We start from the raw sequence: 14,076 nt of genomic DNA on the forward strand, positions 1-14,076 counted from the left end.
ACACATCTAAACTCTGTTCCATTGAAATTAGCTCACACTCAAGGCCAATAGGTCCGATTGAAATTAATTACGCCGTTTTAATTCCATATAAATAATTATTCTATTCGTTGGATCATACAAAAAGAGGAAACTAGTATAATCATACAATGACTCGAAACATAACGACACTAAATCACAGTATTACATATTTGAATTGAACTTAAACTAGATTTTAGTGGTCGTCGCAGCGAACGCTAATTGATGGGGGGTTCGGTCTCGGGAAACGCGACCTGCAGGTGTTTGCTGAAGTCGTAGGTGATGAGCTTCGGCGCGATGAAACCCCCGAAGTACTTCTGACCCTTGTGGAAAATACCGGCACCACTTAGCGGCACTGGCTGGAGCGAATCCACGGGTTGGGCGTCCAAAAACGGCACCGTCGTTTGAGCAGCGTCGCGATCCATATCCGTGTTCGTGAACTCGATGTACTGGTCACTTTTCGAATCCGGCACGGAAGGCGACGGCGACCTCGTGCTAATATCAGGGTTGATGAGTCTCACTCTAGTCCTGCAAAAAAATCCACATGTATTTAACGGAACCACCTTGCAACGAACGCTACCGTACTTACAAACGGAACGGTTTATATAAACCTTGAAAACTAGAATTTGAATTAGTTAGGTGAAAAGTGATACAAGGGGACTTGCCTCGGTTTGTGCAAAGATGAGTCGGTGTTGGGGTTGTCCTTGTACATGCTTTTGGTTTGGGGGTCTATGAGTTCGCCGGTTTCGAAGTCGAAGGGGGTTATGTAGATCTCGAAGTTTAAGTGGGAGCCGATCATTTTGAAGCGGACGCCGGTTACTACGTATCCGTCGTCGGCTACTAAGTCGTCGAGATCCACAGCTCGCTTCTCCCAGGTTAAGGTGTGGTAGTCTTGGCCGTTGGCTACGTGGGAGTCGGTTATTCTGTAGTCTTCCACTGGGACCCAGTGGACGGTGGACATGTCGATGTTGCCACGGGGTAAAAGTTTGCCCTCTTGAATCTGGAGGTGGATGATTCGGTTGTTTTTGACGAAACGCAGTCCAGTTACGACCCTAAAATTCAAATCAAAGATGGTACGTGATTTTAAAGATCCACCAACCGGGGATTTATTTTAGTAAAGTCGCGGACAAAAGTCACAAAAAAACGTTATAGTGGGTGTCTGTCCTAAATTTGAAGCCTTTGTTTGTCTGTTGTTTGAAAGCTGGTTTAATCGGGATGGTTTTTGGCTATATTTGTGCTGTTTTTTTTTATGTTTATTAAGTCTGACGATACATCTGCCTCCGTAGTGTACGCAAAACTGATGCCGTTTAATATGTAGGCTGTCCGTAATGCACCCATAAGCGGTATGATAAAAAAAAAATCGAATTGAAACTAGCTCATTTTCCGTACTTGCACTATTGCATTGGTATTAAAAAACAGAATATTCAAAATTTCATGTCAATTTTGACATCATCCACAACTTCTACAATTTACAATAGTAATGTTATTAAAATTATATGTAATTTTCCACGTACGGTTTATGAATCCGTGTTGAGTTTTTACCCTAGTCATCCAGATTTTTGTGAAAAAAAAATATATACAAAATTGTATAACATTTTACATTTTAACTAACATTTAATTGCAAAACCGAATATTCTGAAAGCTTACAAACGTTTTAAGGTTGTTGAAAACATGGTGAATCCTTAAACAAAATTTATCCGTTTCGACCTCCCTAAAAGCTAATGACGACATCTCAAAATTTTGACGAATACATCCTATCAAAAATGTGCATAACATTGCGATTTATCATCCCTTCATATTTTTTAGAATTGCTTATACAGGATGACCTAAAAAAAATAATAATATTACTTGAGGGACGAGGGAAGTTCTGTTGAAATAACCTTCGGCCATTTTTTTTTATAGAAATTTTCGCATTAATTTTTCAACCCACTGATACTATCTTTATGTTTTGCAAAGTACGCTCGTTCACAAATATTTTGAGAAGTAGGAATTTGTTTCAAATAACTTTGGATAAATTACGCGAATTTAGACGCAGTGGCCATTTTTTAATGGCATTTATCGATATAAATATATAATGGAGCATCTTGTGCCTTGTTGCCTGATCAACTTCTCAACTTTTGAGCGGCCCTGAGTATTTCTTAAGGACAAATATACTCCAGACTAAATATAAACGAGTGTGTTTTCATATCAAAATGCGTTAGAATCATAGACCGGGGCGGAGTCAAAGTGCAGAAAACAAGCTTTACAAGAATCAAAAAGTATATAGTGTCATAAAAAAAAGGTTTTCGGAAACAAAGTCAACTGTTTGGGGACTTTACTATACTTATTTAATCCACGCAGCATGAAAGGAAACAAACCGAAAAAGATAAAATCTCCCGGACGTGACACCCCGCCTTTATCACCAGATATCGGTATCTACACGTCCCACATGTGGTAAATTGCGGTGTTGGTGGTCCTTTAATATATACGAAGATAATAAACTATCGAACTTACATATTGTTTTGCACGTCTGCGATCGAAGGCCTCAAGTTGATGTACCTATCGGAATTGATACCCTGTTCGTCGCACAAGCAGAAGCAGTACGAGCAGTGCCAGAACAGCCACCTCCACCAACTATCGACCTTGCTCGTGCCCTTCCTGCACCCTTGCTTCCTCCCCAAAACGCGCCCGTTTTCGTACTCCACGTACTCGTACCGCCTGCTTTGGTTATCCGCAGGACAGATCCACATATCCGAGTCCACGTACCTGCAGTTGATCACTTTACCGTGACACCGCCTCTGTTTCTGGCACCACAAGTTTTGGAAGCAACCGTGACTTTTGGTGTACGAGTATTCGGCGCAGTTCTCCCTGCACGTACCCTCCGAATTTAAGTCGACTTCGTTCTGGATGTAGCCTTGCAGGAGCTGGGTCACTTCGACGTAGGTGTCACCGGATATGTGTCTTTTGGGGTCGCATTTCCACAGGTCTCTGGATGAAGAGTCCATCGCGGCTTTGACGGCTTCGATTATTTTGTTGGTGCGTTCTTGGAAGCGCTCTCTGGCGATTTGGGCTTCCATGGTGAAGTTTCCTTCGCCGTAGAGTCGTTTGAGCATGTATGCGAACTGGATCATGCTGTAGCCTTTGAGTTCGGTGAGGGCTATGGCGTTGTATAGACTGAAGAGGACTTGTTGAGGGGATTGATGCGCGTTGCATAACATATCGCCTTCGACTTCCTGGAATGGAAGGTATGGTTAGGTACGGTTGAGTGGGTGACTACTAATAGGTGTGTGGATTCGCTGATTTCTATTGTTTTTGCATTATTGGCCAATTGATTCGGTTGTTGTTTTTACTATCAATCAAGTCACTAGTCCATTCTAAACTGAAGAGTACTAAGTGTTTTATGCTGTAATACCTGACCCTGGGTATTATACTGTAATGACTGCCCTAATTATAATTTTTAAAAAACTGCTAATTAACAACGAATGTTTAACCTACAGGAAGTAAATTTTTGTTTGTCATTGTATTCGTAATTCATTGGTCTGTGTCTTCTCGGTAATATGAAAAAGCACCTAGAAAAATATAACCAATTGCGACAGTTTTTTGCGACGTATTAAAAATTCGTACAGTGCAAAATAAAAGTTTGCATTGTGGGACCCCACATATTTTTCAGATGAGTTCAGCATGATTGAATTACATTTTCCTCCTACACAGAAGACGGCTTTTAATAAAACAGATGCCAAGTCTAAAGTAAAACTGACCTTTTCAACCACTATAGTTTCAAAGTATCGGTTCGGTAATTTCAGAAACTTTGTCTAATAAAATGGTCGGCGGACCACAGAGATCGACGGAAACGGGAAAGCTACATTTAGAATGACAGACATGTGTTAAAATGACCCTATTACAAGACTTCCTTATACTATTAGAGGCAAGTCACCCCAAGAACTTCAAACATTAACATAATTTCCAATCATCGTGCAGACAAAACAACGCAACATGTGAGTTACGTGATCAAAGTTGAGTTCGTGTTGAGCAGTGAACCGTAGATTTCATTTGTTTGAATGCCCACATAGAAAACTAATACTTCCCGATAAGGAATACTTTCCTTGCAACTATTATTGTTATTAGCATTTCTTTTTATAGACTGTTTACTAAAGAACCGATCGACATCCGCCGATAACAAACTTCATCACATAAATATTTCCCCATGTGTTTACGTAGTTGCGTTATTGTTGTTATTTTTGTGGACAATAAAATTCCGTCATGTCGATTTACCTTCATCGCCGCTACGAATAAATTTTTCTGTTCGACCATATAGTGTAACCTATTCAGAGATTCGTTGACGTTGTTTTTGGGGTCTTCCAGAATCGCCCGTGTTAAGTCGATCCATGCTTGCCTAGGAGAAGGTATCCTGGATTCTCCTGTTTGTAAAGCTTGGAACCTCCGGAAAGTCTCGTACAGAGCATAGACCGCCCTTAGGTCAGTGTAGGCAAAAGCGTATGCCCAAACGCCCTCCAGGGATTGCAATCCATAGTTAATATCGTGCGGAAATTTCTTAAAAACGAACATTTTAGTGTCACTTTTTTCATTTTGTGGTAGTACCTCTTGAGTTTTATCTCCAAACTTCTCAAACTCCCTAATTAAAGATACTTCAGCTAGATCGGTTTCTTTGACTCTATTGATGGTTTGGTCTTGAACGAAGTTCCACAAGGCGCTTTCTTGTTCGAGGAAGTCGTACCTGAGCTGATCCACATCAATTTTTCCCAGTTGTCTCACCCGACCATGCGCCACAACCAAAATCGTGCCAAAAACCAGCAAAAATCGGAATATCATTTTGTGACTCCTTGAACCTAGAATGTTTTGTTTGATTCGGACTGAACTTGTATTTTGATAGCCGCTATCTTTTTACGCAACAGATTGACCCTGATCGTGTTCTTGGAATAAATTCGGTGTTTTGGCTCGTTTTTATTTAAAATTTGCTCCGAGCTAGGACGGCACGTTTTTACCGTGTGTAACAACAGTTAAGTAATTGTGAATGAGAGTTCCATTTCCTTATGAAAGTTACCGATAATCCGGAACGCAAATCACTCGAATATTTTCACTGGTTTTATGCTTATTAGATGGTGGAAACGTCCGTTCATCGACAATGTTTCCTTTTTTTGGTTTTTGTTATTAAATTAAAAGATTAGATTTATTTTGTGGTTCGATCGGCGACTTTCGATTTTCCAAAGGTCAACGTCACGTCCGGACTCGAATACGCCAAAAACCGAAGTTTGATAAGGCCGGAAAACGCGCCTCAAGGTCATTTCTGTTGTATTGTTTTTCTCGATTGTTGTTGTTTTCGATTTTGGTTTTTTTTTAAGATTGCGGTTTGCGGGAAGGCCGTTTTTACCGTGTCGAGGGGAGAGCGGTGCACCTTGGACCCGATCCGATTCGAACTGAGCACAAAAATGTCGTTTTATCGGACGCACTGCGACACTGCACTTTTGTGGTCTCCGACTCGTGTCATCCGCCGGATCTTACTGTTATTGTTAACGAGGATAATTTCACTGCGCCGCGCACTGTGGACGAAATGCTAATGTGGAACAGACAACGACATCTTTGGTTGTGCTGCGTAGACCTTGGTCTTTCTCTTTAGTGTTAGTGGTGGAAGTAGATTGAGAACTGTTTTGTTAGTCATTAAGTCGATTAAATACCAATTTGTTTATTCATGCGCCCATTAGTTTGTCGTTATTCGGAATCATGGCAAACACTACGATTTTGTGTTTTCGAAGTAAAACAGCATTAGTGTCCTTTGGCAATTACATCGCTATTAGCGGCGGTGTTTCTTTAAATGTCTTGTAAAGTTTTAATTAGTATGAATTCCTTTCGTTTCAAGTTGTAAACATTTCTCCAGGCAAGTAAATTTGTGATAAGGCGTTATTGGAAAACGTCATAAACCAATGTTTCTATGGAACTGGAAAATCCTGACCTTTCTAAATTATTGTTTTCGCGTTTTTGATTGCCGGTTTTCTTGGTAATGAAAGGAAAGGCCTTGAGTCGACAGATTTGTCATTTTGGAACGTTATCGTGTTTCCTTTGTCGTATCATTTCCTTTGTTGCAAAATGATGTGCCACAAGGAAGCTTCTTGCCTTCCGGGGATTCTCGGAGTTTGTTGGTTTTATTTTCCTGAAATCTGAACTGTAACTACCGAGTTGAATGTGTTCTCTTCTCGTTGGTGGTTTTTAAGCCGAGTTTTCAGTTCAACTTAAGTTTTTAATGTTTCAGTTATAAATTAGTTAATTATTATTAAAATACCATGAGTATGAATTTAAAGTAACACGATTTCCAATATATTTTTTTCTAAAAACTTGTATTCATGTAATAGTAGGTAACACATCGCTCAGGTATTTTTTAATGGTAGTAGCAAATTAGTAAATCGAGTGTTCGTTAAAATTTACACGTTCTTATTTTTAATCTGGTGTTTTGTTGTGGCTTTTGAAGTAGCGCATGCACGGTTTTGCAATATTTATTCTGATAGTTTTTATTTTGTAACACTGACTCATGCAATGATACTAAAGTACCGAAACAAATAATTGGAATCAATACCTATGATAGTTGTTACCATAATAGTCTTTATTAACGGTAATGGTAGAGTGCCTTCGGAATTTAAACGTTAAAAAAGAAATAATGGTAGATTACGTCAGTTGTGCTTGTGTCGAGACTTGATAAAAATTCGAAATTTTATTTATTGCAACAATTTTAAAACCGTGTACCACTTTTTTCTAGAATAAAAAAATAACTTGCTTTTATTAATCAGTTTGGTAATTTTTTTTAGAATTTTTCGAAAAATTAAAAATTTTAAAAATAGAAAATCGGTAGTTTTATTGCACGTTCCGGAACTGCTGGTTTCGGTGGTAAACGAACCCTGGGCAATTTTCATATCTAGAGGGTGAGTCAGTCACTAAGCGTGCGGTTGTCGATATCTCATTACTTTTATTATTAGCAAGGTTGGCCCGATTTAAATAATTTCATTTAAAACGTGAGACAAATTTTTTGTATAAAATCACTGATGTAAATCATTCTGGATTTTTGAAATTTTTTATCCCCACCAACATTTTGATGACGTCACCTAACAATTTTGCATAGTAAATGCTATTTTAAACTTTATAAAATCACAATCCTAGACTTGTAGTTTGTTTATGAATCCTTCCTGATTTATTTAATCTGTAGGGGTTATCATAAAAAAATAAAATTTTATCATTTTTCGAAGAAGTTGTTGGACTACATTTCAGGGCCGCGGGAAATTGTGTTTACTACCCTAGACTTTTTTTTTAATTTTAAGAACAGGTTTAGTAAAACATTAATTAAAAATATTCGAGTATATTTGTACAAATAAATAAGATTTATTATTACTTAGCAACCTAAATGAAAATAAATTCTCTTTGTTGTTCAAACTTCGCAGAAACATGACACGGAATGGCTTACATATGAATGTGTGTTAAAGTACGTGGAAAATGAAAATGAAAATAATTCAGTAAAATGTCAAACACCACCAAAAACTGAATAAACCTAACTGAAACTCCTAAGTTTTGATTTTCCTTGCTACGTTTGGAGTTATAATTCCAAATATGCAATTGAAAAATTAATAAAATAAGAATTATCGGCTTCATGAATTTTTCTGGTGACAAACGAGCGTTAGACAATGTTGGTATATACAGGGTGAGTCACTAAGCATGCTGTTCTCAATATCTCATTAATTTATTTAAAACATGATTGAAATCAAGTGATTAAAAAAATGTTTTTCTTTTCATTTTCTTTTCAAGTTACGAAAATATAATGCATATTAGGGCGATTTTAAATGCAGTTTAAATCAAAATAAATTGAATATTGACTAGAATAAAATATTTCCAACAAAATAAAATGCTAATTTTCCCGTTTCCGTCTGTTTGTCTCGTCTCTTTGTATTTTAGAAATATCATGCAGATGGTAAAACGACAGCCAAAATTTGTGTGATTGTCCCCACCAACATTTTGATGACGTCATCTAACAATTTCGCATAGTAAAATATATTTAAATTTTATAAAATAACAATCCTAAAGATGTGGTTTATGAATATGCTTCTATTGGTTTAATTTATAGGGGCTGTCATAAAATTTGATTTTATCATTGTTCGAAGTATTTGTTGGATTGTATTTCAGATGTGAGGGAAATTCTATCTACTACCCTTGAACAATTTTTTATTGTAAGAACAGGTATAACAAAACATTATTTAAAAATATTCGAATAAACTTCATAAACATAAATAAGATTATTACTAAACAATGTAAATTAAAATAAATTCTCTTTATTGTTCAAACATGACACGGAGTCGCATACTTGTGAATGTGTGTTGAAACACGTGAAAATGAAAATAACTCAATAAAATATAAAGGGCTATTAAAAACTGTATAAACGTTATTAACACTCCTGACTTTTTGTTCTTATTGCTGCAATTTGAAATTGATTCCAAATAAATGAAAAACAAGAAAAATTAGTTTTTTATTAAAAACAATCAGAGACCAAAGATGTAATTATTTTCGAATATACAGAGTGTTTTGTTTTTGAATACACAAGTTAGTTTTTGTAAATGTATATATGTTTAAAGATTCTCAATAGTCTCTTCCGAAACTTTATAACAATACCTTATTTTTGAAATTTCGATGCGACATTGCCGTGTTATTCCAATTTTGTTATTATTTTTAAGATGTGTGTTGCAATATTTTATTGATAAAATATTTTATTACTGCTTGTTACTGTATTTTTTGTTCTCGTGCTTTCAATATGTTGATGCGTCTCTCAAAAAAGTAAAAAAAAAATGCAGTAAATAAATGTATTTTTATAAACGCTCTGTATATTAAAGCTCGATTTTATTTATATCGAAACACAATGCGCAAAGCGCGTACCTTTATTTATCTCTCCACAAAATATTGTACAGATTTTAAAAATAAATCTCGTGCGATTTTTTTGTGAACCCTCGTATCGCTAAAAAAATTAAAAAAAAAAATAGAACAACGTGGCAACGTCGCATCGGAATTTTGAAAATAAAGTATTATAAAACCTACGAAGGGGTCAATCAAAATACGTATATAAAAAATTGGTCGAAAGCTGTTTCGACAGAACTTCCCTCGCACCTAAAGTTCGGTTCCTGATTTAATCAATAAAATGAATTGATACATTCATTAATTTTTTGAGTCACCTGTATAATCCAAAAATATGAATGCAGTGATAACTCACAAGTAAAAACTCATGATATTTTGCAAATTTCGGGTAGATTTAGGAGTTTAATTCGTTAATATGGAAATTTGCAATTTAGCACCTTTAAATTTCACAAGTTTTTACAAGATTAATAGGGGCAAAATCAGTTTTACCTTAACAAGTACGAGACCCGCCCACCAGCCCTTTTTTTTCTCAGAGGATAGTACTTGCTAGTACTTGTTAAGATAAGTCTTATTTTGGCAAATTACATATCCTCTGACAAAATAGGGGCGGGCGGGCCGGCTTAGAACTTTCTCAGATAAAACTGATTTTGGCAAATGACATATCTTCTGAGAAAATAGGGGCGGGTGGGCGGGGCTAGTACTTGCTGAGATAAGACTGTACAATTTTGAAGTGACGACATCACATTATTGGTGGCGATGATTAGACAAATTTTGGTGAGCGTTTTACCATCTACATATTCCTAATATAAATACAAAATTTGACAACAATCGGCTCTGTACTTTCGGAGATTATCTGTCTAATAAAAATCCGGGACGGGAGACAGACGGACAGACAGACGGAAATGGGAGACCTATGTCTTCGTACTGTAGGGGTCATGATAGATCAAGAGAACGTAAAAGTAGAGAGTCGGCCGACGGACTCGATTACAATACTTCCTTCGCTTACACTCGGGAAGTAAAAACAAATAGTGTATTGTATTGGCAAGAAATGAGATATTTATTCCTTAAAAACGGAGTACTCTCTACAATATAATGTGTAATTGAATTTTAATTAGGGATTTTAAAGACATTTTTATGACAGTTTCGTATTAATTGTATAATTGTCCAAATTAAAACAGTAATAAAGTGAAAATCGAAAATTATGCAAAAATATGTAAAGTTATGGAAAATAATCTCTGATGTACAAGATTAGTCCAAAGTAACTAAATATGTATGTAGAACCTAAAACCATGAATCAGCGTCAATTATTGCCTAAATTCATCCATATCATAAAGGAAAGTATTTTAAAACACAGCTCAAAACCTACGCAACGGACTTCTTTGGAAGTTTGGTAAGACACAAACCCTGAGTCAGGAATTGCAAAACACCAACGATGATTTATATCTTCATCCGCTCTAGAAAGTTAATATCTTTTATCGATTATTTCAGAAATTATAAATTTTTGGAAAAATAGTACGTCCTAGACTTTTCTGTATCAAAGAGTTTTCAGATTAAATGTGCCGTAGGGAATATTTAGAATACATAACCTCATTTGCAGACATTTGCGATTTTAATCAAAAACAGTACTAGGCTGTTTTTGATTAAAATTTTCCCTTGCTTTCTAATATTTTGTGTTCAGTTACATACCCAATCTGAGAAAATGAAATGAATACTATAAAATACTGTTTAACTTTCTTTTTCAAAATTCATTAAAATAGATAAACCGCGAACAAGTCAAAACTTATCACTCAAACAATTTTTAAATTAATATTTAAAATAATGAAATATCGTTACCGTTTATTATTGGTTAGAATTTATGAACTATCTTGACCTTTTTGATTATGGTTCGTCTTTTAAAAATTCTGGTAACCCACGATCATGACGTAAACCCATATTATTGTACATTGCTATATAATTTTAATTTACTCAAGTCTTGACATTGCATGATTATTTCTATAAAAAACATTTTTGTTGTTAACTACAATATAAACTTTTCATAACCGAGGATTAATATAATTAATCATTAAGCGTAACGAGGAAGCTTTTTTGTGGTCAAAAAATGTCTGCTCACGGTATTGTCGCATTTTGTTCTCTTTGTCTTTAACATTACGTAATCAAGAAACCATAATATTGTTTGTGATTTTACAATAACAACCCGAAATTGTGCAGACTCCATAATTTTATAAAGCATCGCAGTGATAGGAGAAATTTACAGGGGAACCCCTTATCTACTTGGCATTTATTGTAATCTCAACTCTTGGTCGCAGTCATAAAGAATTCAAATCCATGTCAAATTGTATTCACCCTAGAACATCGTTATTCGTATAGCGCAGACAATAACCTGTCGACCCCAAACCTGATTCATCGCCTTTACCCTGCAGGCGTCCATTAATTATCACTTTTCGCATGATTCATCCAGAGGAGACAAAGATCTAACCCATTTTTCGCATTTCCGTGAATCACAACGTTGTCACCAGTCATCGAACTCGAGAAATCTTACCTTCAAACTCTTAGACATCAGGTGTAGAATACCCCTATCGTTGATTCCCCTTCCTGACGGCACCGCAAACGTATAAATACTCTCGATCATCCCCGTCACAGAATTAGGGTCGTGAGACACCACACTATCAGCGTAATTCTTCAAAGTCGACTCTTCCAGAGTATCTCTATGTTGGACGTACTTCTGCATAGTCTGAAACGCGTTTCCTACTAGATCGTGGTAATTGAGGAGGTCATTCAGACGCAACTCTAAACGAATCCGCTCGGGAAGGTTATTAAGCATCATAGAAATGGTATTCGTTCCTGAAAAGTACCAACAATTAGTACCAAAAACGAAATTACAGCAAATTAATACTTACCAACCGCGTCCACTTGAGCGCTCAAGTGGTTGAGTTTAGAGATGTGTCGTTCGCGAACGAACGAATCAAATTGAACGGGTCGTTCGAATGAACGAGTGACCGAAATCGTTCCCAACGCAAACTGGTCGTTCTTTCGTTCATTTCGTTCACTCGTTCACTCGTTCACCGTTCACATTGTCTCGACTGAATCTTAATTCCGTTGGATCTTTGAATCATGGTTCCAGCACAGTTCTATGTTCTGTATCAAATACTAGGAGCACATGCTATGCTATTTATGGAATTAACTAAGAACATAAGTTTTCCCGACAGATTAATTCCAGTAGTATGAATTTAAATTAGGAACCGGGAACGAAAATGACAATTTATGACGATAACTAATATACAATGTTCATAAACGTCTGAACATTAGAAACTAAAAAAATAAATGTAAATAAATAATTATTATTACTATTGTAATGATTATTAATAAAAAAAATCCCTATGGCCACGTAAAATGGGTAATGTATAATATAGTCAATGAACGTGACTATTCACGGCTTCATCACATTAGAACGTAAGGAAAAGGTATAAAAGGAAACAAAACAAATCTGCTCCTACATTGTTAATCGTAAGGGCGACGACCGAATGATTCGAAAGATCCAATAAATTATTTTTTTTTAGTCAAAAGTTGCTTGGAAGCTGTAATAAAAACGAATTTAATTTTTGTGTCAAAAGTGCTATTGATGTATTTATTAACACAATTATTTGCGTCCACAAATTCAAGTTACTTTTTTTAAATATTAAATTATTATTTTTACATCACAGAATTCAGAAAAAAATCGTTACATGAATCTCTAAAAAAATGGGAGGCATTAAAAAAAATTAAATGTAGACAAAACCAAATAAACGTTAAATCATTAATTTTTCGAATCAGATCATAGTATATTTCAAACGATTTAATTTGACGTATCACACAATGCAGTATTCGAAAAAAAAGACAGCAATGGGCCGGGTTTTTTTTTCGAATACCTATGCGATAGTTCTGAGCATGACCTTCCCTATACAGTGATCGGATTCAAGCAAAAGGGAAACTAAGACCATTGACCGAAGAGCCGAAAGACCGAATGATTCATCAATAGATCCCTGAGCCTTGAATGATTATGAACGAAGTGAACGGTGAACGATGTGAACGGTGAACGAAGTGAACGAAATGAACGAAATGAACGAAATGAACGACATTTGACGACCGGGTCTTCGTAGGGACCGAACGATGAACGACCCGTTCGTGGTGATGACCGAATCTGCCCATCCCTAGTTGAGTTTAGTGTTGATGAGGTCTATCTTCGCGAACAGTTGCTTTTCGGTCTTCTCCAGGAGGGGAAGCGGCACGTCCGAAAACTCCACGTGCCCCTCGATGAGGTTCCACGCTTTGGCTATCCATATCACGACGTCTTTCGCGACGCCGACGACGTCGAGAGCGTCGTGAATGCCGAAGGACGAGGCCGGTGAAAGTGCAAGCGCGAGGAGCGAGAAAACGACGAGAAAACGCATTTTTCTCGGTTTTTCATGAAGGACGGATCACGTAAGCTCGAAACCGGAACCTCCCGTTCACGTTCACTTCGCGCTCATGTGGAGCTGGTGGAAAAAGAAGCGGTTAAATTGGTACCATATGTCGACGACAGCCGTTGCCTGGCTCCCACTACTTTTGCTCTCAGCTGTTTGTCAGCGGTTTTGTTTGACTTGTCTTGATTGGAGGGTGGGGAGATTGGGTTTGAGTGAGGATGGTCATTTGGGTTGGGTTGGTCTTCGGCCGGAACGGAAGGTGTATCAGTGGTTGCCGAAGTGGAGAGGAAAGAAGTGTTGTGGTGTATAGTGGGTTGAAAAATAATAGTACTCGGGTGAATAGGACGACGTTCTTCATTTATTTATTTTTTTGTACACCTGTATAAACAGTTCGAAGAAATATGAGTGCACGAAGAAACTACATGTACTGAAACTTTTCAGAATTTAAAATGAAAGTGCAACATTTTGATATGCCGCCACAAGTTTTTGCAAGGGATGAACATATGAATTCTGATTAGGGATGTAATTTTTATTTTGATTTATGCTCCCTTAAACTAAGAAAATATGTATTGTAATAACACCTTTTAAATTTTATAAAATAATATACTCATATACTTGTGGTTTATGAATCCACCGCGATGTTGCTTCCTATTGATATTATTTTTATTGTTTAAACATTTTATTCTTTCTTCATTTAATACATAGCTAAGTAAGCGTGATTAATGAACTTGTAGGGAAAAATTTT

At 36.5% G+C, this 14,076-nt stretch overlaps 2 protein-coding genes across 4 annotated transcripts in view; one reads left to right on the forward strand and one right to left on the reverse strand.

The window, feature by feature from the left end:
* Ubr3 (Ubr3 ubiquitin ligase) overlaps positions 1-14,076 on the forward strand; it is a 135,018-nt gene that overhangs the window by 61,012 nt on the left and 59,930 nt on the right. The window lies entirely within an intron of this gene.
* LOC135123535 (uncharacterized) lies at positions 76-13,475 on the reverse strand. 2 transcript variants are annotated; one of them, XM_064048288.1, is made up of 6 exons: positions 13,083-13,475; positions 11,790-11,817; positions 11,432-11,733; positions 2,509-3,227; positions 681-1,067; positions 76-543 (listed from the first exon to the last, which is right to left on the reverse strand). In XM_064048288.1, exons 1-6 carry the CDS (start codon positions 13,317-13,319, stop codon positions 234-236), a joined length of 1,983 nt encoding a protein of 660 aa, XP_063904358.1. In that variant the 5' UTR covers positions 13,320-13,475; the 3' UTR covers positions 76-233. The 2 variants fall into 2 exon arrangements, with proteins under 2 accessions (XP_063904358.1, XP_063904359.1); XM_064048289.1 differs by lacking the exons at positions 11,432-11,733; positions 11,790-11,817; positions 13,083-13,475 and adding exons at positions 4,267-4,545; positions 4,594-4,841; positions 5,384-5,604.

Source organism: Zophobas morio, unplaced genomic scaffold (genome assembly GCF_036711695.1).
Source record: "Zophobas morio isolate AGI-343-1 ecotype UQ-CSIRO unplaced genomic scaffold, CSIRO_AGI_Zmor_V1 ptg000006l, whole genome shotgun sequence".
Lineage (NCBI taxonomy): Eukaryota > Metazoa > Arthropoda > Insecta > Coleoptera > Tenebrionidae > Zophobas > Zophobas morio.